Source organism: Vanellus vanellus, assembly GCF_965231255.1.
Source record: "Vanellus vanellus genome assembly, chromosome: Z".
Lineage (NCBI taxonomy): Eukaryota > Metazoa > Chordata > Aves > Charadriiformes > Charadriidae > Vanellus > Vanellus vanellus.
Genome location: NC_138908.1, coordinates 22,638,245 through 22,662,040, shown reverse-complemented (window position 1 = coordinate 22,662,040; position 23,796 = coordinate 22,638,245). Strand labels below are relative to the sequence as shown.

Genomic DNA, 23,796 nt, shown 5'->3' with positions numbered 1-23,796 from the left:
ACAACACTAAAATCTTACCAAAAAATCACAGAAAGACTTCCTATTTTGCAATCAAATCTGACACAGTACATAATGGATAATTTTGTTTCATAAACTTACTTTACAGTTCTTTGTCTCTCATGGCATCTTTTGTGGAATTTTATAGTCTTCACAAGCAAGAAAATATTCTACGAAGTAAAAAGTTGCCAGCAAAACCTGCTACATAATAAAAATGCCTCTGAGGAGGGTAAAATAAGAATGCGTAATTGTATTTGAGCATGCAGATGTATTTTAGCATAAAACTCTGCTGCCTCTTAATGCTTCTCGTAAAAAACATATGGGCATTTGAACATATGGTGATAGAAGGAAATAATTCTTATTCCAGGAGTTACTTGTTTTGTGTAAGCCCTAGCCAGAAGGTATTTCTGAAGCCAATAATGAAAAAGGATTTTTAAAAGTCTTACAAGTTCTTAATTCTAATCAGAAAATGTATTTTATTATCAGAAAAATATATAAAGAATATATATAAACAGCATGTCTAAGAACTTGTATAGAAACAAAGACAAAAACTGTTTTATATACATGTTTTTCAGAACAATGTTGTATGTTTCTATTGTGCTTCTACATCTAATATGGACCTGAGCTGGAGCTAGAATGGTAGACTGGGTGAAAATCTGACTCAATGCAGAAAAGCCCTTCCTTTTCTCATAGACACAGACCTGTCTGTAAAAGTCTTCTCCCAAAAGCCTGAGAGAAGACGTAACTAATGTGCAGCTGGACCTGTGTTACATCAGCATGAGGCATGCCCTGTGTCATGCTAGTACAGATGGATATTAGTGTCAAGCTGAAGGGCAACCTCAAAGGTGGTCCAGAATCACCCTTAGTGATTTTGGAAGTAAATTCACCAGAGCAGGAGACCAGTTTTCACAGCTGCCCCAAGATGTGGGCTTAAGGCACAAGTCTGTCTTCACTCTTTTTTTTTTTTTTCACATGCTCAGTGCAGATTGCAATCAACTAGTTAGCAGGGCACAGCATGCATTGCAGCATACAATATACAAGTGACAAGTCCTCATCAAGAAAATCTTCCTCCCACTTCACAGTAGCATGGAACTACTTTGTGTTCAGCAGATTTTGTTACCTAAATGCTGACTCCTCTAATTCCTATCAGCAGTTTGGGAAGAATGATTTATTTGCTGTTTGAGTTTTTTTTTAGGTCTATTTATAGTGAAAATCTATAGTAAGCAGATAGTTTAAATCATGCTCAGTGTGCCAGCACTCCACTCACCTTTGCAATGTGTTAAATTCAAACACTATTAGTTTACTGAATCAAGCTTCCCTTTATTTCACTAATATTTTACAAGTTCCTGTCTTAAACTCCTGGAGACAGATTAACCTCTAGTGTAATGCCACCAACAGAGTTCCATTAGCTGTGAATTCAGGCTGCAGCTTTATTTTCCAGCAGGAGTATATCATAGAATCACAGAATCATAGAATGGTTTAGGTTGGAAAGGACCTTGAAGATCATCAAGTTTCAACCCCCCTGCCATAGGCAGGGACACCTCTCACTAGACCATGTTGCCCAAGGCCACGTTAAGCCTGGCCTTGAACAGCTCCAGGGATGGGGCCTCAACAACCCATCATATAAAAATGATTCTTCCGTTCTCTGTGCGTATCCTCACTGTGTGCTTTGAGTCATATCTTTATAATTGAGTGCCTGCACTTTCCTACACTTAATAGCATTGGAGAGTCAACACGGCAATGAAAGAAGCAAGCCACGTATTAAGAAATTTGTTATGCAGGACACACTGAGGCTTCACATGCTCTTAGCTATATAGATGAGATCTAACCTAACAGCTAGTTATTATCTCTGTGAGCTGTTGTACACACAAGGTTGCAAACTGAGACCAGAATAGGGCCTGAGGAATCATTTTGCAGAATCACCCTGCTTTTTTTGTAGGAAGGCAACATGATGCTGTTAAGACACAGGAACTAATATGGTAACAGATCTGAGTTTGTTATTAAAGATTTCTGATGTAACTCTTTCAACTGAGTTATGATCTCTCATTTATTACTGTTGATACTAAGGAACATAAGAGGAATGCTTACCTTGTTAAGCAAGAGAGTTTAAGTTTTCATAATAAACGTGATGTGCTCTAACATGACAGTACTGAATGTCACAGGAACAGCTATAAGGAAATAGCACTAAGTACTTTTGTTGAAGATGTATAGGAGGGTACCTGGATTAAAGAAATGAGAAATTTTTAAAAGCAACCTTACAGCAAAACAAACCTTCAGCCCCAGTGCCACTTCTCAGTGCAGAATTATGCTGAAGTGAGCTTTGTATATAGCTATGGTAAAGGTCTCTTAAGAGGTATTTTTCAGGCAGCTATAGCAGACAGTCAGTGTTTATTTGCCATTTGTTTAGTTCTCCACTTAAGTTCACACTTGAGTAATAGCTTGCTTTTCTTCAGTGTTCTCTTTCTGACTGAATGATGTTTCCAAAGTAGCAACCTTCAGTAGTTAATCCTGCATCATGTCCAAGAGGATTTGTTTGTTTGTTTGTTTGTTTGTTTCATATACTCAGTGTGGAGTCAAAGGCCAGCAGGAAAAGGCAATCATTTCAGCCAAAGGGTTATTTACCGATCTAAAGAACACTCACAACGCCAACAAATCCCCCGTAATGCTATATTATTGCTAGACAACTTCCCCTTGGACTGCCATCTTGAAAAATTACTTGCATTTTACCAAATTGAGGGCAAGTAATACTTCACACTGAAGAGGCTGAGGATTGTGATGATTTTACTCACCTACATTTAATGTCATTCAATTAAATGATGTAACTTATGACCAAATATCTGTGCTACTATTTTAGTCACTGCCAACTGTACACTGCTTTTATGATATGCACTTTAACAGACTAATGGAAAAAAAAAAACAATTTCCTTCCATTTAGAATACAATTTCGTATTTAGCCGACATCAATTTTGGGCATGCACCACCGCCACTGTTAATTGTACTGAAGACATCAGCAGGGAGGATTTTTGCCACCTCTCCCAGGTGAGCAAGGCAGGTTTCATTACTCAGCTTCCATGTTCACCGAAGTCTTGTTGTAGTAAAATTGACATAAACTTGGAAAATGAAATGTAAAATGTAATTGAAGCAACCAAGGAAACCTGCTGCTGCTCAAGTCCTCTGTACTGCCCCAACCCTATTTAGTTCTTTACTTAATATTAAAATAGAGAAATAGTAACTAGACATGATTTATCTACGATTCAATTAAGGAACTAACCACCAGACAATGAAGCATTGTTGATAAGCAGGGTACTCCTGGCAAGAGAGTGATGAACTGTAGGCCTGGTCAGCAAACTGAGAAAACCACTTGGAACTGTCAAGATCAGAGGAGAAGTAGGTAAAAGGTAATTCCGGCAGGGGGAGACGGCGACCACCGACTCATTGACCACCGACACAAATGATACCACCTACTCAAAAAGAGGACAATGGAAGAAGACAGTCTGCACACTAAGTTACATGGGAAGCAAAGAAATCTCGACCAATCATTAAAGAGAATAACAATGAATATGTATTAATTGTTTGAATTGTTTGTAATAATCGATGTATAAAAGTGGAGATTTTTGGAACTAAGGTGTGGTCCTCTTTTGGGACGAACACCCCGTTTCTGTGCATTAATGGAATAAACGCGGGAAAAACCTCTGCTCTGTGTGTTACAGGCTTGCACACCGGGTAAAGAACCCAGAGCTGGGACAACAGTCACAGTGCTGACAACTGCGTGACAAGACGTCACACCTCCCACGCCACTCACTTGTGCGAATTGCCCCAAAGGAAAACGCGACTCACTGAAAATGACCCCCCCACCCCCTGGGCCGGGGAGTCGGCGCCTTCCTCCCCAGGACCTGCGCTTCGAAAGTCCGAAGAAGTACCATGCCGCCGCCGCCACGCGTGGGCCCCCAGGGCGCCGCCGCCGCCCCCTAGCGCTGAGGAGAGGCGGCCCACCGGAGCGCGGCGGGTCGCGCTCACTGACGTCACGAGGCTGCGCCGGCGCGGCTCGGTCCGGCCCTGCTCCTCCGCCGGCGCTGCAGCGCCCGTCGTACGTGGCCTCCCCCGCGGTCCCCGCGCCGCCGGCACTCGCCCCGTCGCTGTGACCCCCGCCGCTCCCTCCGGCGCTACCCCCGGCCGTCGTCCCGCCTCTTCCCCCCAGTGGCGGAGCCATGTCGCGGCCCAGTAGCGTCTTCCCGCGGCAGGCCGGCGGGAGCTCGGGAGGTTCGGGTAACCCCGCCGCCTCCTGCCCCGCGGCAGGCCGCGGCCGAGGCCGAGGCAAGGGGCTGAAGGATATCCGCGTCGACGAGGAGGTGGAGATCGCGGTGAATCTGGCCCTGGAGCGGTTCCGGTACGGAGAGGAAAAAGGTGGGTAGCGGTAGCCTAGCCGCGGGGGAGGAGGGTGAAGGGCGGGGGCGGCTGTGAGCATCTGGCCTGGGCCGGCGAGGGGCGGCGAGGCGAGGCGAGGCAAGGCGAGGCGAAGGCCCGGAGTGGGGCTGACAGACTTGAAGGGCCGGAGGCTCTTGATCGGTTCACCCGCAGAAGCCTCTCCTCAGCTCCTTTCTGCCCGAATAAGATGGCACGTTTGTGAACCCTGCATGGCTCACAGGTGTGAAGGTACAGCACTGCCGTTAGTCCCCTTGTTCACGGGAGAATGTGGTAAGTTTGGGGGTTGGAAAACTCGTAATGTCGAGGTAGTATGACAAGAGTACTGTGTGTTGCGTTGCTATGTTTGCCTTTTTTACTACCTTTCTAGAAATGGAATTTCCTTCTTCTTTCACCAGTACGGAAAGAGCATTTGTTCACCGGCTCTGTCAGTCTCTTGGACTGATATCCAAAAGTAAAGGGTAAGTTGGAGTCTGTTTTTTATTTATTATTTTCTTTTTTTTTTTTTTGGTGGGTATGTATGGAATTTCATGACTAGCATTAAAATGATCTGTGTTTTTGCACTGTTGCAGGGAATAGTACTAGAGAAAAAAGTTTAAAAAGATAAAAATAAGTGTCTTTGTGCTTTGCTTTATGTCTGCTTAAAAGAACTTGTGGCATGCTTAGTTCGAGATAGCTTGCCCTTATACACTTTGGTGGATTTCATGGCTCCATAAAGAAGACTTCTCAGCAAGATCTGTTCTGTTTTTCATACACTATTGTGTGCCCAACGGTTTTGCATAGTCTTATACCTTCACACATAAACCAGAACCTAGACTAGCACGTCCAAAAGAATGATTCTGTTGAGAACTGCAGGAGAAGAGGGTTCATATGCAGGTATCATGATATTTCTTTCTCTTATCCTGCTCTGATATTTTGAAGAGAAAACTCATGTTTGTTGACCTGATGAGCTTGTGTGAAAGCTGAGAATCTGACTCCCTTGGGAGTTCAGGTGGCAAACCAACAAGAAAGGGAAAGTTACAGGAAAAACCCAGATATATGGAGTATCATGTATAACTTGTGTGTGCAGACTGTTGTAAAACCGTAGCAGCAATTTTGGAGATTCTTCATGATTCTTGCAAAAGTAGTGTCAAATGCTGTTTCTCTGATCTGTGCTTAATTAGAGAGTAAGTGCTATTCAGCACTAATTGTGTAGAACATGTAGCTTGGTTTCAGATCTTAGTCAAGCCCAGTGTGGTTCTGATCTCAGCAATGGTATAGCTGATTTTTGCCACAGATGCCCAAGACAGTAAATTTGGCTGAGCTTGCATATCTTCGCATTGTATTTTGGGAACATGGAGTGTTAAGACAGCCTTGTAAGATGGGTGCAAATGGTTAACAGGAACATTCTTGGGTTGTACAGTGCCTGTGCTTAGCTGTAACTGGTAAACCCTGCATGAATCCTTGTTGATTCTTTGTAGAGCTTTGTAAGTGTCTCTGAGTGGCTATGTGCTAGGTTCTGTTGTATTTTTGGTGGTTGTTTTCATCCCTAGTTAGAAGGGACCCGTAAGGGTCATTGAGTCCAACTCCTTGCTCCTCACAGGACTTCCTAAAACTAAACCATATGACTAAGAGCACTGTCCAGACACTTGCTGAACTCTGACAGGCTTCTTGCTGTGACCACTTCCCTGGGAAGACTGTTCCAGTGAGTGACCACCTTGTCTGTGAAGAACCTTTTCCTAATGTCCAGTCTGAACTTCATTCCATTTCCTCATGTCCTGTTGCTGGTCACCAGAGAGGAGATCAGCACCTCCCCCTCCACTGCTCGCTTTGAGGAAGCTGTAGACTGTGATAAGGTCCCCCCTCAGCCTTCTCCAAGCTGAACAAGCCAGGTGACCTCAGCTGCTCCTCGTGAGTCTCGCCCTTGAGTCCTTTCACCATCTTGGTCACCCATATCTAGACACATTCTCCTAGTTTGATGTCCTTCTTATTTTGAGGTGCCCAAAACTGCACACAGAACTCGAGGGGGGGCTGCACCAGTGAAGTGTAGAGTGGGACAACCATCCCCCGTTTTTGTTTTGTGTTGTTGTTTTTGTTTTGCATGTAGAGTGTTCAGAGTGACATGAAGCTTGGAGAATAGTTGAACTGAAATTTAAACAGCTGAGAAAAAGGGAATGTTCACTTGGGAAGACATAAACTGTATCTTTTTTGACTGTAATAATCCATTGCATGTTTAAGAAACATAAATTTCCTTTTAAAATAACTTCACATGTTCTACTCATGTTTAGTCTTCTCAGATGTCTGCAGTATTTATACTTGCGATAACTTTTGAAATGGTCAGTCTTTAAAAGCTTGATCATGATTGGCGTTCATCATTGAATTTCTAGATAGAGTATAATTTTAATGTTAATATTCATTACTGTGTCAGTGCTTGTTGCATAGAGTGGATGAATAAGGGAAGACTACAGAGAGTGGAAGCAAGGACAAGTAGCCTGGGAGGAATACAGAGAAATTGTTCAAGCAGCCAGGGATCAGGTTAGGAAAGCTCAGGTAGAGTTAGATCTGGCCGGGGACGTCAATGGCGACAAGAAAAGACCAGGGAAAATGTGGGCCCTCTCCAGAAGAAATGGGAGACCTGGTTACTTGGGATATAGAGAAGATTGAGGTACTCAATGACTTTTTTGCCTCAGTCTTCACTGGCTCTGGGAGAATAAACAGCTGCCCACTATAGAACATGATCAGGTTTTAGACCATCTAAGGAACCTGAAGGTGCACAAGTCCATGGGATCTGATGAGATTCATCTGTGGGTCCTGAGGGAAATGGCAGATGAAGTTGGTAAGCTGCTATCCATCATATTTGAGAAGCTGTGGCAGTCCAGTGAAATTCCCACTGACTGGAAAAGGGGAAACTTAACCCCCATTTTTAAAAAGGGGAAAAAGGAAGACCTGGAGAACTACAGGCCGGTCAGTCTCACTTCTGTGCCTGGCAAGATCATGGAGCAGATCCTCCTGGAAACCATGCTGAGGCTCGTGGAAAATAAGGAGGTGATCGGTGACAGCCAACATGGCTTCACTAAAGGCAAGTCATGTCTCACAAATTTGATGGCGTTCTATAATGGTCTTACAACATTGGTGGATAAGGGAGGAGAAACTGACATCATCTACCTGGACCTGTGCAAACCATTTGATGCTCTCCTGCACAACATCCTTGTCTTTAAGTTGGAGAGACATGGGTTTGACGAATGGACTACCTAGTGTATAAGGAATTGGCTGGATGGTAGCACTCAAAAGAGTTGCGGTCAACAGATGTCCAAGTGGCGACCAGTGACAAGTGGTGTTCCTCAGGGGTTAATACTGGAACCTGTGCTGTTTAACATCTTTGTCAGAGACTTGGACAGTGGGATTGAGTGTACCCTCAGCAGGTTTGCTGACAACACAAAGCTGTGTGTTGCAGTTGACACTCTGGAGGGAAGGGATGCCATCCAGAGGGACCTGGACAGGCTTGAGAAGTAGGTCTGTGCCAACCTCATGAAGTTCAACAAGGCCAAGTGCAAGGTCCTACACCTGGGTCAGGGCAAATCCATGCATAAATATAGGCTGGGCAGAAAATGGATTGAGAGCAGCCCTGAGGAGAAGGACTTGGGGGTGTTGGTGGTTGAGAAGCTCAACATGAGCCAGCAATGTGCGTTCGCAGCCCAGGCAACCAAACGTACCTGGGCTGTATCAAAAGAAGCGTGGCCAGCAGGTCGAGGGAGGTCATTCTGCCCCTCTACTCCACTCTTGTGAGAGCCCACTGGGAGTATTGTGTCCAGCTCTGGGGCCCTGAACATAAGAAGGACATGGACCTGTTGGAGTGGTGCAGAGAAGGGCCACAAAGATCAGAGGGCTGGAGCACCTCTCCTATGAAGGCAGGCTGAGAGAGTTGGGGTTGTTCAGCCTGGAGAAGAGAAGGCTCTGAGGAGACCTCTAGCAGCCTTCCAGTATCTGAAGGGGGGCCTACAAGAAAGCTGGAGAGGGACTTTTTACAAGGGCATGTAGGGATAGGATGAGGGGGAATGGCTTCAAACTGCAAGAGGGTAGATTTCAATTAGATATTAGGGAAAGATTTTTCACTGTGAGGGTGGTGAGGCACTGGAACAAATTTCCCAGGGAAGTTGTGGAAGCCATGTCCCTGGAGGTGTTTAAGGCCAGGCTGGATGGGGCTTTGAGCAACCATTTCTAGATGGAGGTGTCCCTGCCTGTGGCAAGGGGGTTGGAACTCAATGATCTTCAAGGTCCCTTCCAACCTAAACCATTCTGTTATTTCTTGGGAACCATAGGGCAGTGTTTTATGTCCTTTTTCCTTTGAGTTAAGGAAGCATACATTGAATACTTACAGAAACCTTACTCTAGACTTCATAGGTAGTGTGTTTTGCTCTAGAAGTTGTTAGCAGTGTACTAAATTGGGTCTGGCTGGGATGAAGTTAACATTCCCCATGTCAGCCCTTGTAGTGCTGTGCTTTGTATTTGTAGCTAGAATAGTGTTGATAACACACCAGTGTTTTGGCTACTGCTGAGCAGGGCTTGCACAGCATCAGGGCTGTCCTTCCAGCTCCCCCTTCTCCCCTTAGTTAGGAGGAGTATTGCCAGCAGCTTGAGGGACGTGATCCTTCCCCTTTAGTCGGTACTGGTGAGGCTACAGGTGGAGTGCTCTGTCCAGTTCTGGGATCACCAGTGGAAGTGAGACATGGACATATGGGAGAGTTCAGTGAAGGGCCAACAAGATGATGAAGGAACTGGAACATCTTTCCTGTGAGGAGCAGCTGAGAGAGCTGAAACTGTTCAGCCTGGAGAAGAGAAGTGTCAGGGGGATTTCATCAATGGATATAAATACCTGCAGGGAGGGTCCAAAGAGGATGGAGTCAGGCTCTTTTCAGTGGTGCCCAGTGACAGAAACAGAGGCAACCGGCACAGACTGAAACACAGCAGGTTCCCTCTGAACATCAGGAAACACCTCTTCACTGTGAGGGTAACTGAGCACTGGTACAGGGTTCCCAGAGAGGTAGTGGAATCTCCCTCCTTAGAGATATCTAAAAGCCGTCTGGACATGGTCCTGGGTGTCATAGTTTAAGCCCAGCTGGCAGCTAGAACCATACAGCCACTCACTCACTTCTCCAGTTGGGATAGGGGGAGAGAATCAGAAGAGTAAAAGTGAGAGAAAACTCTTGGGTTGAGATAAAGACAGTTTAACAAGTAAAGCAAAAGCTGTGCATGCAAGCAAAACAAAACAAGGAATTAATTCACCTCTTCCCATCGGCAGGCAAGTGTTCAGTCCTCTCCAGGAAAGCAGGGCTCCATCATGCATAAAGGTTACTTGGGAAGACAAACACCATAAGTCCGTACGTCCCCTCCTTCCTTCTTCTTCCCCCACTTTATATACTGAGCATGATGTCACATGGTATGCAATATTCCTTTGGTCAGTTGGGGTCAGCTGTCTTGGCTGTGCCTACTCCCAAATTTTTATGCACTCCCAGCCTCCTCCCTGGTGAGGTGGTATGAGGAGCAGAAGAGGCCTTGAGCGCTTAGCAAAAACTAAAAACATCACTGTTTTACCAATGCTAGTTTCATCCTGAATCCAAAATGTAGTGCTATACCAGCTGCTAGTAAGAAAGTCAACTTTGTTCCAGCTGAAACCATGACACTGGGCAGTCAGGTCTTCATGACCCTGCATGAGCAAGGGATTTGGATCAGATGGCCTCCAGAGGTCCCTTCCAATCTCAGTGGTTCTGTGATTCTAAGTTGCTGAGATACAAACTACTGAAGACTGGGAGCACAGTCTTGGGAGGCATTGCAGTTTCTTTTTCTAGTTCTGCCAACCTTTCCCTGGGCATGCACATTCAAGTACTGTTCCAGATTAATGTTTTTTGCTATTCTGAAATGTTATCTGGCATTGGCCAGGAGCTGAACCCAAGCCAACAACTTAGAAAAAAGCCATGTTGCAATGGGTTGACCTTGGCCGACTGCCAGGTGACCAGCCAGTTTGGTCTGTCACTCTTCCTCCTTAACAGGACATGGGGAGAAAATAGCAGGGGCTCTCTCCCACAGGCTCAAGTTCCTTCAGGATAAACCTGGTCGTCTGAGGTCCATTCCATGGGCTGCAGGGGAATCTCTCGTCCAGCACCTGGAGCACCTCCTCCCCCTGCTTCTTCCCTGACCTTAGGGTCTGCAGGGCTGATTCTCCCACATTTTTCTCACTCACCCTAACAGCTGCTGTGCAGCGTTTTTTCCTTTTCTTAAATACGTTATTACAGAGTCATTGCCATTGTGGCTGATGGGCTCAGCTGTGCCTTGCAGTGGGTCTGTTGGAGCTGGATGGAATCCGCTGTGTCCAGCCACGGGCAGCCCTGGCCTCTCCTTATGTAGGAGCACCTTGATACCTGCATCTCGTACACATGCACCACTATGCCACCCCTGCCCTGGGCTCTTAGTGTGACCTTCTGTTCTTATCCTGAGAATTCATTTTCAAAGTGTTTATATGTCATTGTAGCCCAAGTACAGGATAGTTCAGTTTCAAGTGTATTTACAACAGTTCTTTGCTTTTCAGTATCAGAGTTCAGTCTGAGAACAAACACAGTGTTATGATTAAGTGTTTTGGCTCTAATTCTATGTTGCCACTCTTTGTTAGTGGCATCCTGGGAATCTAATTTCTTTTACTGGATTTCGTTGATACTTGGAATATCACTAGAAGGTTGCTTGTTTGTCTGTTATGTCAATTTGTTGATTTTTTACCTCTAAATCTCTTAAATTAGTCTAGAAATCAGTTTTGTGTAATACCTTTCAGTCTTTTGGGAAGCAAATGCAGTGATAGACCTTTAACAGAAAGGTAGCAGAACGGTGTTACATTATGGGAGTCTAATTGTAAGGTTGTGCTGGTTGTAGTCATCTGAAGTCTGCAGTGTCTGTGCTGCATGACCTTGTGTTAATAGAGGGTGGGTTTGATGGTGGATATTGTGGATGTTTCTGTTATTTTGGTGTGCATTATGACAGCCATCTTGAAACAATTATGGTCAAAGACTACTGCATAGAGGTTAGTAGGTTATTTATTCCTAAAATAGATTTTTTTTTTTTCTCCCAGAAAAGGAGCAAATCGATACCTGACTGTAAGGAAGAAGGATGGATCAGAAGTAACACATGCAGTAATGACTTGTTGCTTGGCTCCCAGTACGAAACATGCTGTTCGAAGTTTAATTCAGAGATTTCCGGTCACAAATAAGGAAAGAACAGAACTTCTGCCAAAGACGGAGCGAGGAAATGCATGTGCTGTTGAGTCTGGTACGTTCAGTTTGTCTTCTGATATGGACTTGTGAATCAACACTCCTTAAAAAAATAAACACACCCACAACGCAACCACAAAACAAAAACCCTTTCTTTTCTGTCTGCTCTCCTGCCCCAGTTGACACCCACCCCAAAACAGGCAGTCATGTCACCCACATCCCAATGTCTCCCTTGCACCGTGACTTTTGAATCTTTGAGCCAGTTTCAGCCAAATTTATTTGGAAGTACATTTCTGAAATGTGAGTTCCTACAAGTTCCATGAGGTGAGACTGAAGAGAAAAGTGTTACCATGACTGCTGTATAAGGACACTCTTATGAGAAAATGAGGCTGGCTGTCCTGCTTACAGAAGTTCATGTTCTTCATAAAATAAGAAGTTTATTTTCTGTTTCATTGTCTTTTAAAATATATTTGGTCCCTAAACACTAGTATTTAGACTTCTTGATTTCTAGAATATGAAAGAGTTCACTAGAAGACAAACTTCTGGTATATATGGGGTTTTTTAAACAATGCTTTTAACAATATTATGGTTTTAACAGTTACAAGTGTAACTGTTATGTTGTGTTTCTGTGTGGAAAGCCGGGGGTAGCGCACAGAAAACACTTGTACCAGTAAGCCTTGTTCATTGGATATTTTTGATTTATGATGGTTCATGTTTTAAGTGCTTCCTTTCTAGTTTTCTGTTTCAGTTGTTTAATAGTATTGTTTAATAAATAGAGGGAAGCTATAATGAAAGTACTGAAAAGCAATTCCTTAGGAATGTAAGGCGTAAACTAATGAATAGTGTAAAATCAATCTTTCTTTAGATCTCCAGAATGTTTTTTGGCTCTTTTAATATGTTAGCCTGTGTCTGTCTTGGTAAGACACTACTTGTAATTTAATATATTAATCCATTAATGACATTAAATATGTATAATTGAATTTACAGCAAGCTTTTAATTCTCCTGGAAAATAATTTCTAAGAAATTATAGAATAGCATTTACAGTACTGAATTTTAAGCAGTCTGCTTGGAAGACGTGTGCAGGTTCTTTGGGTACTTACACATAGCTTTCTAATACATGAGACTGTCCAGGGGTCTAGCTACAGCATGGTTCAATTTGTGTGACTCAAGACAAATCTTATGGACTGGAGCATTAGGTTATGTAAGACTGATTGAAAGGAGGTCATAAAAGACCAGGAAGGTGATAAAGAAGGCGTATGAATCACAGTAAAGTTATCTTTTTCTCAGAAGACATGCTTGTCAGTTTGGAATAACTTAAAGGTTTAACTATGCAGTGTATATTTCTAGGCAAACTGTGGAGGCTGCTTTTCTCGGGTTTAGTTTCCATTTCTCTTCTTGCTTTTCCTGACCTTTTCTGATTTTGAGCAATGAACTGGGATAGCCTGTTTTTATTCAAAATATTTATGAAAGTCATAACTCCTTTGAACAATGTTTCAAGCACCATAACAGGATGTGTTACTATGAATATGGCTTTTAAACGTGTGATGGGTTTGTGACTTTATCTAAAGGGAAGCATATAAAGTCAGGATGTATCTGTCCAAGTAAATGTTTAACTTTTCTTCACAGAAAGCAGAGAAATGAACAAGGCAAGCGGACGACTTAACAACGGTATCCCCCAGGTTCCAGTGAAAAGAGGGGAATCAGAGTTTGATTCCTTCAGGCAATCACTACCAGTTTTTGAAAAACAGGAAGAAATTGTCAAAATAATAAAGGACAATAAAGTTGTTTTGATTATAGGAGAGACTGGATCGGGAAAAACTACACAAGTATGTTTCTATAATAAAATAAAAAGATAACAATATTTGTACAAAACTAGTGACAATTTTGTAATGCTTATGTAATAAGGGATTTCTTTATGCTAGTTTTAAGGCTTTTGTTTTCCTATACAGTTGAAAGGTTTGCATTCTAATTCACTTTATTGCTTTTGAAATACTACGCCATCAGATACTTACTAAAAGCATAAATGGTTCTGCACAATTTTCTGTTAGATACTAGTTTTTCATTAAAGTATTTTAAAATATTGAGGGGAAAGTAGCTATGATTTTGTATAGCCCTTTTCCTTCTAAAACTGGTTCTAGAGTAGAATATTATTGTGTTAAAATGATGGATTACCTGCAATTATTTTTTTTTTTTAGATTTCTCTGAAGCGGGAGAGAGAAGCTTCAAATTTCTTTTTTTTGTTTTTAAACAGATGAAACTTAAAATAGGAAATTATGTTTGCAATGATAATCCTATTGTGAATCCTTTTGCCACCTGTGTAGTATTGAGATGCAGTTAAATTGTTTTACTGTGGTAAAAAAGCTATGACTTTATCAAACTAAAAAGTAAATTTAAACCACTTTCTTACAGATCCCTCAGTTCCTTCTTGACGATTGTTACAAAAGTGGAACACCCTGTCGTATATTTTGCACTCAGCCAAGACGTTTGGCAACTGTTGCTGTGGCTGAAAGAGTGGCAGCAGAAAGAAGAGAAAAGATTGGCCAGACAGTTGGTTATCAGATCAGATTAGAAAGCAGGTACTAACGATATTTCTTAGAATCAATTGATCTTGTGTTGGTATCTTTAATTTTGTGTGCATTTAAACTACAGTATATGTGGGATACAGTCCAGTAAAGTTCAGTATGTAAAGTATAGGTAGGATATGTTATTTCAGGTAATGGAGTATTTAAGAGTGAAAAAAGATAGTTTTCCTCCTGTATTTTGCAGTTTTAGGTAGTAAATTGTCTTATAAAAGTGAATTGCTGGTGCTTTCTCTTGATTTCTGCTTGGGAGTGTGTGTGTGGAATTCCTTGTCCAGATCAAGTCTATGCATCCCTCTCTTTTTTTTTCTCCTTACTTTTAACATGTATAGATCCCAAAGTTCTACAAGCTTTCAAGATAGGTAGGAATACGAGCATGCTGTAACAAATGCTACATAGTGAGAGTTGATAGGGGACATAGAAGGAAAAAAAGCAAAATTTGAAAGTGAATGATGAAGTTGAGCATTATTTATCAATCTAGTTTGGGTTAAATTTACTCTGTTTCAGGTTTTATGTTTAAAGCATGAAATGATACACAAGTAAAGATTTCTAGGTCACCTGAGAAATTTGTTCATAAGCAGAGTAGGAATGGGTGAAAGTCTGAAGATTGTGTGTGGTTTCTAGATTCTTTGAGCTGTGTAGCTGGTGGGATTTCCAGGAATGGGCAGCAGCTGGGATAGGAGTGAGAAGATGGCAAAAGTTACAGCTGGTTATGTTGCTTGTATGTATGAAGATACAACGCAGCTAATGAAAATGAATGCAATTGAACAACAAAACCAAGTTAAAGAAGAATTTGAATATGTGTACAAAAGCTTACAAGGCTATTAAGGGATTAAAAGAGCTATTAAAGATGAATTGCAAATAAGATGGATGATTAATGTGTGGAAGGACTATACTGGCTTAAGAAGAACAAAGTATAATTCAGATCAAAATGGAAGAACTATTGGAAACAATGTGGAAAATCCTGCTTAAGAAGAATCAATAGATTCTCCCAAGAGAGAGAACAAAAGGGAGGGGTGGCAGTATAACTCTGGGGAAAAAAAGATGGGGGATGGAGGTGTTTACAGTAACACAGAAGTCTTATTTTTTTAAAGTTTTGCGAACTATTAGACAACAATGATGATTTCTAGAAGGCCAATGAAGAAGAGAGAGGAGTAGAGATGAGTATAGTAAAGCATTTCCATCTTGGATGTGTTCCTTGCATTTAATATGGAGAGGATTTTTGAAAGGAGGGGTGAATTCCAAACTTGGAAAGAAAACCACATATGATAAAAAACCACATATGAGCTCATGTCTTCCAGAAAAGAACTGCAGAGTATGCTACAAAGGAACTTTTCAGTACTTAAGGTGGCAGTGCTGGAGAAAGTAGTGGCAATCGCTGTTTTTACTTGCACATGTAACTCTGCCATGGCTACTAGAATAGTAACTTTTAAAGATTTTGAGATTTGTGAAGAGAAAAATTAAAGAATTTGAAAAGGATCACATGATTTCTTTGTTTTTTGGTCAAGTATAGGCAAATACAAAGACTATATCCAACCATATCCTGAAGAATTGAAACCTGTTTTTCCAAAGCAGTCCACACTGAATTTTCCAGTAAATTAAACAACATAGAGAAGTCCTCAAGGTTCTGTTTCACTTGCTTATTTATCTATATAAATTTGAATCTCACTTTGTTAATGGATCCATTGTCTGAAGTTTTGGAGCATAAGCACTAAGATTCCTTAGGAACTTGCTGGGAATAGGCATAGTTTAAAAACAAATAGTACACATGAATTCTTTGGTGAGAGAACTATAATCTAATTCCACTTCTGGTGAGCAGCTGTTCAATCCTTTAATTTTTAGTAAGTAGTGGAAAGCTAGCATGCATTTAAATGGTGCAGAAGACTGAAGTATCTTTATATACTGTTCAATAGGGTTTCTCCAAAGACACTGTTAACTTTTTGCACTAATGGCATACTACTTCGCACGCTAATGGCAGGAGACAGCACTCTATCAACAGTGACACATATTATTGTGGTAAGAGTCCTTTTTCATGTGAGGTGGAGCAATATGTATTACTTGTTAATTGGAAGATCAGTTCCTAGTTTTCTCTATTAATTTGCTGAGCATTTAGGGTGTTCTTGTTTGGTCAGAATCTGCATTAATGTTAAAGACTTACTGAGTCTTTACTGTAGCATGTACATTTTTTTGTTTGTTTGTTTTTGTTTTGTTTTTTTTTAGAAGTATCTTATTTTAGGTTCATGCCAATAATTATCTTGGAATCACGATGCAGTTGTGGAGGACAGAGCTCTAAATTTTTTGGAACTTCCTTTGTCAGAAAGCAGAAAAGCCTTAGGGAGACTTACGTAGATATGATTCAATGTGAGCATGTCAGAATTTCTTTTATCATGTACTTGTTATAGCAATACCTGGTTTGCAGTCCTTTTGTTTGCCCAAATGTTTTCAAGGTAATGACTAGTCTAATTTTCAGCAAATAAGTGTGCTTGTTAATGATTATGTGAATATTCCATATGGTGAAGTTTGATAAGTTAGCGGAACCAGAATGTTTATCGCAAAATTAAGTTCTCCAGTGCTGAAAGCAGAAAAATTCATGATCATTTTAGGTGCCTGCCTGTTTATCAAAATGGAAAAAAGCGTGAGAATTTATATATTCTTGACTTCAAACTAAAAATGTTGTGTTTGGGTCCCTGCTTCATAAGTTCATAATATAAAACAGAACAGAAGAACCCACCAGCAAAGATGATTGCTCTAATCAGTCATGTGCCATGATGATAAGTCATGATGATAAGCTTTGTGCATGACTTAATGGATCTAAGCAGTCTAGCTTTTTTCTCATTATGTGGTACGATACACTTCTTTAAATGTTCATCAATTGGGAAGTGAGCATTTATTAAAATATTTGTAGGATTTGCGGTTTGTGTCCTTATCTTGAAATTGAGATTCAAATATAAGAATTATAAAAGCTTCAGAAGTTCACTTTAACCACTGAAATTGAGGTATATGTGACTTGTGCATTAAGAGAGCAGTCTGCTCTGATATTTTTATAAAACTCTTTGAAATATTCTTTGACTTTTGGGTCATTTTAAAAAAAAAATCCTTACTTAAACTAGAGTTAGACATTCTAATACATCTGTAATGTACCAAGAAATTACATATTTTAATTTTTGAAAAAACTTCATATTTTTGAAAAGTTATAATCTTGGATCTGTGATGTTTATCTGTTGTTTTTTTTTCCCCCACTTTTTTTATAGGATGAAGCACATGAGAGGGATAGGTTCAGTGACTTCTTGTTAATAAAACTGAGAGATGTGTTGCAAAACCAGACTAATTTAAAACTGATTATTTCTAGTGCTGCTCTAGATGCAGATCTCTTTATTAGGTATTTTGGAAGTTGCCCAGTAATACACAGTAAGTATTTTTATAAACTGTTAAAGCTGAGTATACCTGCCGTAGGACTTACAGATCTTATTAAACTGTAGCAAGCTGTTCTGAGTAAGGGAACATGATAAATACGCTGAGTTACAGCAAATGCTTATTCTTTGTTTATTCATTTTTGTTGTTTCTTGACTCTTTGCACCTACTTCAGAGTAAAGTGTTTTTATCCCAGGGAGTTCTGTAAATGCAGAGGTGTCCTGGCCCCCACCACATTCAATTCAAGAAGCAGGAAAATGTTATTAAAGTGCTGATCTCCATGGTGATGTAAACCCTAGGATCTACAAGAGTGTGTTGTATATTAATTCATTCCAGTAGATTTTAGTTCTTCAGGCCTCACAGAGATTGCTACTGGTTACTGGAAGAAACCCAGATAACTGCACCTGGTCACTTCAGAAATACAGGCCTAGGCAAACTGGGTTTTCATGATTCTGTATTTTAAAGGAAATTATTAGCTGTTAATCTAGATAAACATTGAGAAAAGACATGGCAACGTATGTTAATTTATGTGCAGGCTCAGTAATCTGCAGTTAGATTACATTCAAATGCCAAGAAATGTTGTTATTATTATTGCTGGATTAATTTCATTTGACTGATCTTTAGTAGAGATAAAGCACAGATGTGTGGGAAATGCTTTTTTTGTTTTTTTCTCTTCACCCTCCTGGCTTGCACGTTTTCTGCATGGGTGACCTCTGCTGGCACCTTGCAGTCCTCTTCCTTTTTCAATAATGATGCCTAAGAATAATGTGTTTTGAAAAGAAGCTTTTAAGAGAAACGCTTTCTTTTCAAAACAATCAAGTACACTGCATGTCAGGCTTTTTCTAAGATGCTCCACAGTCCCAGCACATGGGTAGGATCACTTCCTTAATAATCCTCTCTACAAATCATTGGTTTATTTTAGTTAATGTTCCTGAAAAAGAAATCTAATTTTCTTACAGATAGAAATGTTTATTTCTAGTTCCCAGTTCTGAATTTCTGCCTAGTAAAATAAGACTTGCAACTTGTTGGAGGCGGGAATCTGGAAATTACACATGATTTCAGTCTTTTCCAATTTTTTTTTTTTTTTTGATAGGGGAAACCTAAGTTATAATTGTTGTGTGGCTTTCCAGTTTACTATTCTTGTAGGTTCTTGTTCACTTAGATTGATATGTTTATTCAGGAAATTCTGATGCCAGTCTCTTTCTCCAGTTCAACCTTAGCGGTAATACTGTTACCACATACGAGTCGTCACAGGCTAATCACAATTGAAAAGACAATTTCCTTTTTCCATTTTTGAGAATTTAAGAATTAAAAGAGGGTTTAGATACTTTGTCTGTTCGTGTCACGAAAAAGGTTTGATCCTCCCTCAACAACATAGCTGACAAAATCCTGACCACAGAAACCAACATTCTGTAATTGTTGGTTCCTGTAGTACATGGAATTTGTGACCAGTGTTGGAAGACTTCCTTCATGACCGCTTCTAAAAGTATGTGAATTGTAGATTGTTCTTTCTAAAGAAGAGAAAGGTGATTTAAAGTCAGTTATGGCAAATGTCTGCTAAGGGAACAGAAATTATAATCTAGATATTTCACTTCTTCATGTGGAAAAGAACATTTAATGTCCATAAATAAAGTCTAGAAAACAGTGATATTGAAAAAGAGATCAGAGTAAATTATTAGGAGATAAAGACCATTTGGAATGTCTCATTTATCAGGGCATATTCAGTAAAGAAATTCAATTTTGGTGAAAGTGATTGAGAAAATTGAGAGAAAAAAATTAGTTTAATGTAAAGGTGGCAGTCTGCTTGTAGGATGTTGCACTAAAGCTGTATCAATTGCTGTTACATTCTGTAATGCAGGTGGCATTTTTACACAGTGAATTCTTTTCTGTAACCTTCAACAAAAATGGCTCTTTTTCTTATTTTTATAAAATCGCAATGAATAAGTGTCAATCACATGCATCTGTTGCTGTAACACTTAAATAGAATGGAAGAGGTTAATGAGAAACAAAATGGCATTTCCCTTTTGAAACGTTGTTTTGTTTTGCAGCCCAGTAATCTTAAGAAAATAAACTCCTGTGAAGATAACTCTTACAATATTTTTCAAGGAAAGTAATAATATCTTAAATCAGGCCCTAATAATTTTTAATTCACTTCTTGTGTCTACACAATTTTTTAAATTAAGATTATGAGTGAAGTTAGGGATTATCTAATATTTTATGAATTATTTATACTTTCAGTACAAGGAAGACCTTTTGAAGTTAAAGAGATGTTTTTGGAGGACATTTTACGAAGCACTGGGTATACAAACAAAGAGATGGTAAAGTACAAAAAAGAAAAACAGCGAGGTTGGTGGACTTCTTAATTGTTAGGACTGGCAATAAGTCTCATGGATCGTTTGAACAACTAAATAAGATGACTGTTAAAATTGCAAAGTCAGAATATTAAATGAGACAGCCTTAGATGATAGCAAGTATCTTTAAGCTCTGTGTTTACCTTATTGAATTAGATTATGTAACTTTGAAACAAGTGTTTTCACTGTCTTTCAATAGTAGCATTCTTTTTGCCTTCAGTTGATAAATATTATATTTTTCCTAATTTTATGGAGTAGAATTTCATGTAACAGGGGGCTTTGCCCACAGAAAAACCACAGAAGCAGAAGATATGTGCTAACTTTGGGGTGCAAATTAAGGTGCAGCCATTAAAGAGGGTAGGATTTTGTACATCTTGCACAGAAGTGGTTCCTATTTGTAGCATTTTTCACTGCCTTCTTCAGACATGGATACATTTTATATATATAGCCTGGAAGTGTTAACACGCTTGAACTTAATACAGTTATTTTTCAAGTGGATGTATTATTTGAGAAGTTTTCCTGACAACTGAAATTAATGATCCTAGAGTGTATTTAAAAAAAAAAAAAAAAAAAGAAAAGGCAAACCCCAAAGCTATAACACACAGTCCTAAGTCCAGTATATTTATCGTGGTGCTCAGCTCTGATCACTGGATAGAAAAGTTCAGCTAAGACACTGGTGTCTACTACTGTTTCTTCTACTTGTATGCAAAAATTAGTTGTTACATACAGGAGCTATATCACTTCCCTTTGGTATTTCACTTCTGGAGAAAGATTTGGACTGAGAATTGTTTAGGAAATACTTACGAAGTTCATTTGAATGTAGTAAGTTGAGATACTGGAGACTTACGGTGCCTAAGCACCCAAATGGGTGCCCTTCATCGTGGAATTTATTGGACTGGAAACAATGTTCTAAATTAAGTGAAATAGATTGAATAGATAAAACTTTGTGATTTGACAGAACTATTTTTTGTAACTGAAAAAAATGGATAATTAAGATGACTGTAAAACTTTTTTTTTTTTTTAAATATTCTATGCATTCTAGAAGAGAAACAGCAAAGCACTCTTACTGAGTGGTGTTCTGCTCAAGAAAATAATAGCAAACTAGAATCTCAGAAGCAAAAGTCTGTCCCAAGTGCAACTGAAGAGGATAATGTGCTGGATGATGGTGGTGACACAGTATTTAATCAACTGGTAAGTTTTTCCTTTTGTTGGAAGAGACTTTTAATTCTGCATTATATTATTACTATTATTTAAAAACTGTTTTCTAAAGATATTATTCCCGTAGAGTTTCTAGAAGAATATTAACGTATTTTTAAATATTTTTGGTTGTTGTTGTTAGCATGAACTGCTCTAGCTAAAATGTGCTTTTCAGTTATGATGGTTTTATGTAACTTTTGTTTAGATCAAATGACTGGACTGCCATTGTATAAAGTCCTTGCGTATGATACAATAAATGCTTTGGCTGATATCTGAATGCTGTATTCTGGTTGTTACTTGGAAAACTAACTGTTCAAATTCTTTGCATCTAACGTGAGAATAAAGACAACTTTTTGAAGCGATTCATCTTTCAATACTGTTTGTTTTTTTTCTTCAGACTGAAAAAGATGCAAATTGCCTTGAACCATGGCTAATAAAAGAAATGGATTCTTGTCTTTCTGACATCTGGTTGCATAAAGATGTTGATTCCTTTGCGCAGGTGTTCCATCTCATTTTAACTGAAAATGTCAGTGGTAAGATTCTCATCCTATTACTGAAGAAAAAACAACCACAAAATTATTTGAATTTCTGTGGCTACTTTATCTCCAATTTCAAATGTTATTACCTTTGAATTCTGATGCCTATTGAAAAAATGAATAGGGTTACCAGAATCAATGAGTTTTGAAGTGTTGACAGATAGTATATGTTTCTAAAAAAATATTAAGTTCACATGAACTGACTGATGGGATGAAGTGAGGAAACAAATTCTCTTTTGGCTGGGTTTTGAAAGTCATATCCATACTACATTTAGGTGAAAAAATAACAACGTTTGTATTGGTTTTGCTGATTGTTTTTTTTTTTGACTTCTCAGTTGATTATAGGCACAGTGAAACCAGTGCAACTGCACTAATGATTGCTTCAGGGAGAGGCTTTCTGAGTCAAGTGGAACAACTGATCAGTATGGGAGCAAATATCCACTGCAAATCATCCAATGGCTGGTAAAAACACACAGATAAAATGAAAGAGATTTATTTCTCAATATAAAAATGAGAAAGAAATTTCTATAACAACTAAACTAATTTACTAACTTATCAGAGAACTGTATGCACTAATAGGTTTTGGCAGTCTAAACAATTTCTAAATTCTGTTCATCACATTGTTTTCTCTAAATTCTAAATTAAGTTCTTAATTAAACAGTCTCTGATATGGATATACACTGTTGCTTTCAATAAGCCTGATTTAACACTCTGTTTAGAAAAAAAATTGGAATCTTTCTCACTGGGTTGATTGAATTAGACCCAAAATGTTTGGTGATTCTTATTTTAAGAGAGTAATCTATGTTGAATTTAAAAAGTGTATTACAGGTGCAAAGTTCTTTGCTGTGTTATATTTGTAAATATGTTGTATCATGTAAAAATATTTGTGAATCTATAAAAATTCAGATTTTTGTGGCCATGAATTGTGTCTTCATATAAACAGGGAACTATAGTAAACAATTGTAATACGGAAAGATAATAATTAGGGTTCTGGGGGTCTGATATTTGCTACTACCACTTGAAAAACTTGGGAAGGAATGCAGTTTAAGAGGAAAACAGCGTGAACTGCATTGTGAGGGGGGCGACTTCCTTAAGCCCTCAAAAAGCCCAATGTTTTCACGCATTTAGAAGAAAAATGGTGTCACTTAAATGGGTGATTTAAAGGAGGTAGTATAGGGTACTGCAAAAAGGCATGCTTATCTCTGCACATTGGTGTGTGGTTTTGGAAGGAATGGCACATTCTTCCTCCTCATTTCCTTCTGCATGTTTGCATGTGCTTCTGTGTAAAACTAGAGTTCTTTCTTGCTAAAGAATTGCAGTTATCTAAAACCCATGTGACTGTTACACCCGTCTATGCACTTTAAAATAGGAAGTTGCAGATCCAGCAGTAGTGGTACTGATCAAACAATAATGCAGAAATTGATAGACAAATGCAGTGTCAGTTGTCTCCTCACGTAACATGCTATTCATGTGTGTCTTTTGAAGTGAGATATTAATAACGATTTTTATGCAACTCTTTCAGGATGGCTTTGGACTGGGCTAAGCGCTTTGGACAGACAGAAGTTGTTGACTTGTTGGAGTCCTACAGGTAAGCTATAACTACTTTGCAGAAACGCTTGTATAACATGGTGAAGGGGAGCTTATGTTTTGTCTTCTTTTAGTCAGAGCAGTTTTTAGCTTTTTGTGCTTTAAAATATGGCCTAAATAGCAAGATTTATTTGAGAATAGGAATATTTTGAAAACATGGTTATTTAAAAAAAGTTTGTATTCAATACCATAGTGATTATGTTTGCACAACTCCTACTATAAATGTAATTCTAGTGGTGTAGGACCTCTTTTATATTATTAGCATTTATCATCTTGATGTGGACATTGTTATGATTATATATCTAGGCAGGATGTGATTATAGTAACTTAAACTAGATGATCGTTGTAGGTCTCTTCCAACTGAAACAGTCTGTTCTATTCTACTGTATTCTGTTCTAAACAAATACGCAGAGGAGATTCTGATTCTATATGATGTACCACTTTAATTTCAGATACTTATTTTGGAAACAAATCTACTGTGTG

The 23,796-nt window shown here is 39.4% G+C and overlaps 1 protein-coding gene across 1 annotated transcript in view; it reads left to right on the top strand.

The window, feature by feature from the left end:
• The first annotated feature begins 4,061 nt into the window (after positions 1-4,061).
• YTHDC2 (YTH N6-methyladenosine RNA binding protein C2) overlaps positions 4,062-23,796 on the top strand; it is a 37,226-nt gene continuing 17,491 nt past the window's right edge. The window contains exons 1-12 of the mRNA XM_082497126.1: positions 4,062-4,401; positions 4,790-4,880; positions 11,513-11,709; positions 13,279-13,478; positions 14,062-14,228; positions 16,145-16,247; positions 17,483-17,639; positions 19,881-19,988; positions 21,036-21,184; positions 21,588-21,723; positions 22,062-22,188; positions 23,249-23,314. Of these exons, the coding sequence (XP_082353252.1) occupies positions 4,206-4,401; positions 4,790-4,880; positions 11,513-11,709; positions 13,279-13,478; positions 14,062-14,228; positions 16,145-16,247; positions 17,483-17,639; positions 19,881-19,988; positions 21,036-21,184; positions 21,588-21,723; positions 22,062-22,188; positions 23,249-23,314 (1,697 nt within the window). The 5' untranslated portion in view covers positions 4,062-4,205. The remainder of the gene's footprint in view (positions 4,402-4,789; positions 4,881-11,512; positions 11,710-13,278; positions 13,479-14,061; positions 14,229-16,144; positions 16,248-17,482; positions 17,640-19,880; positions 19,989-21,035; positions 21,185-21,587; positions 21,724-22,061; positions 22,189-23,248; positions 23,315-23,796) is intronic.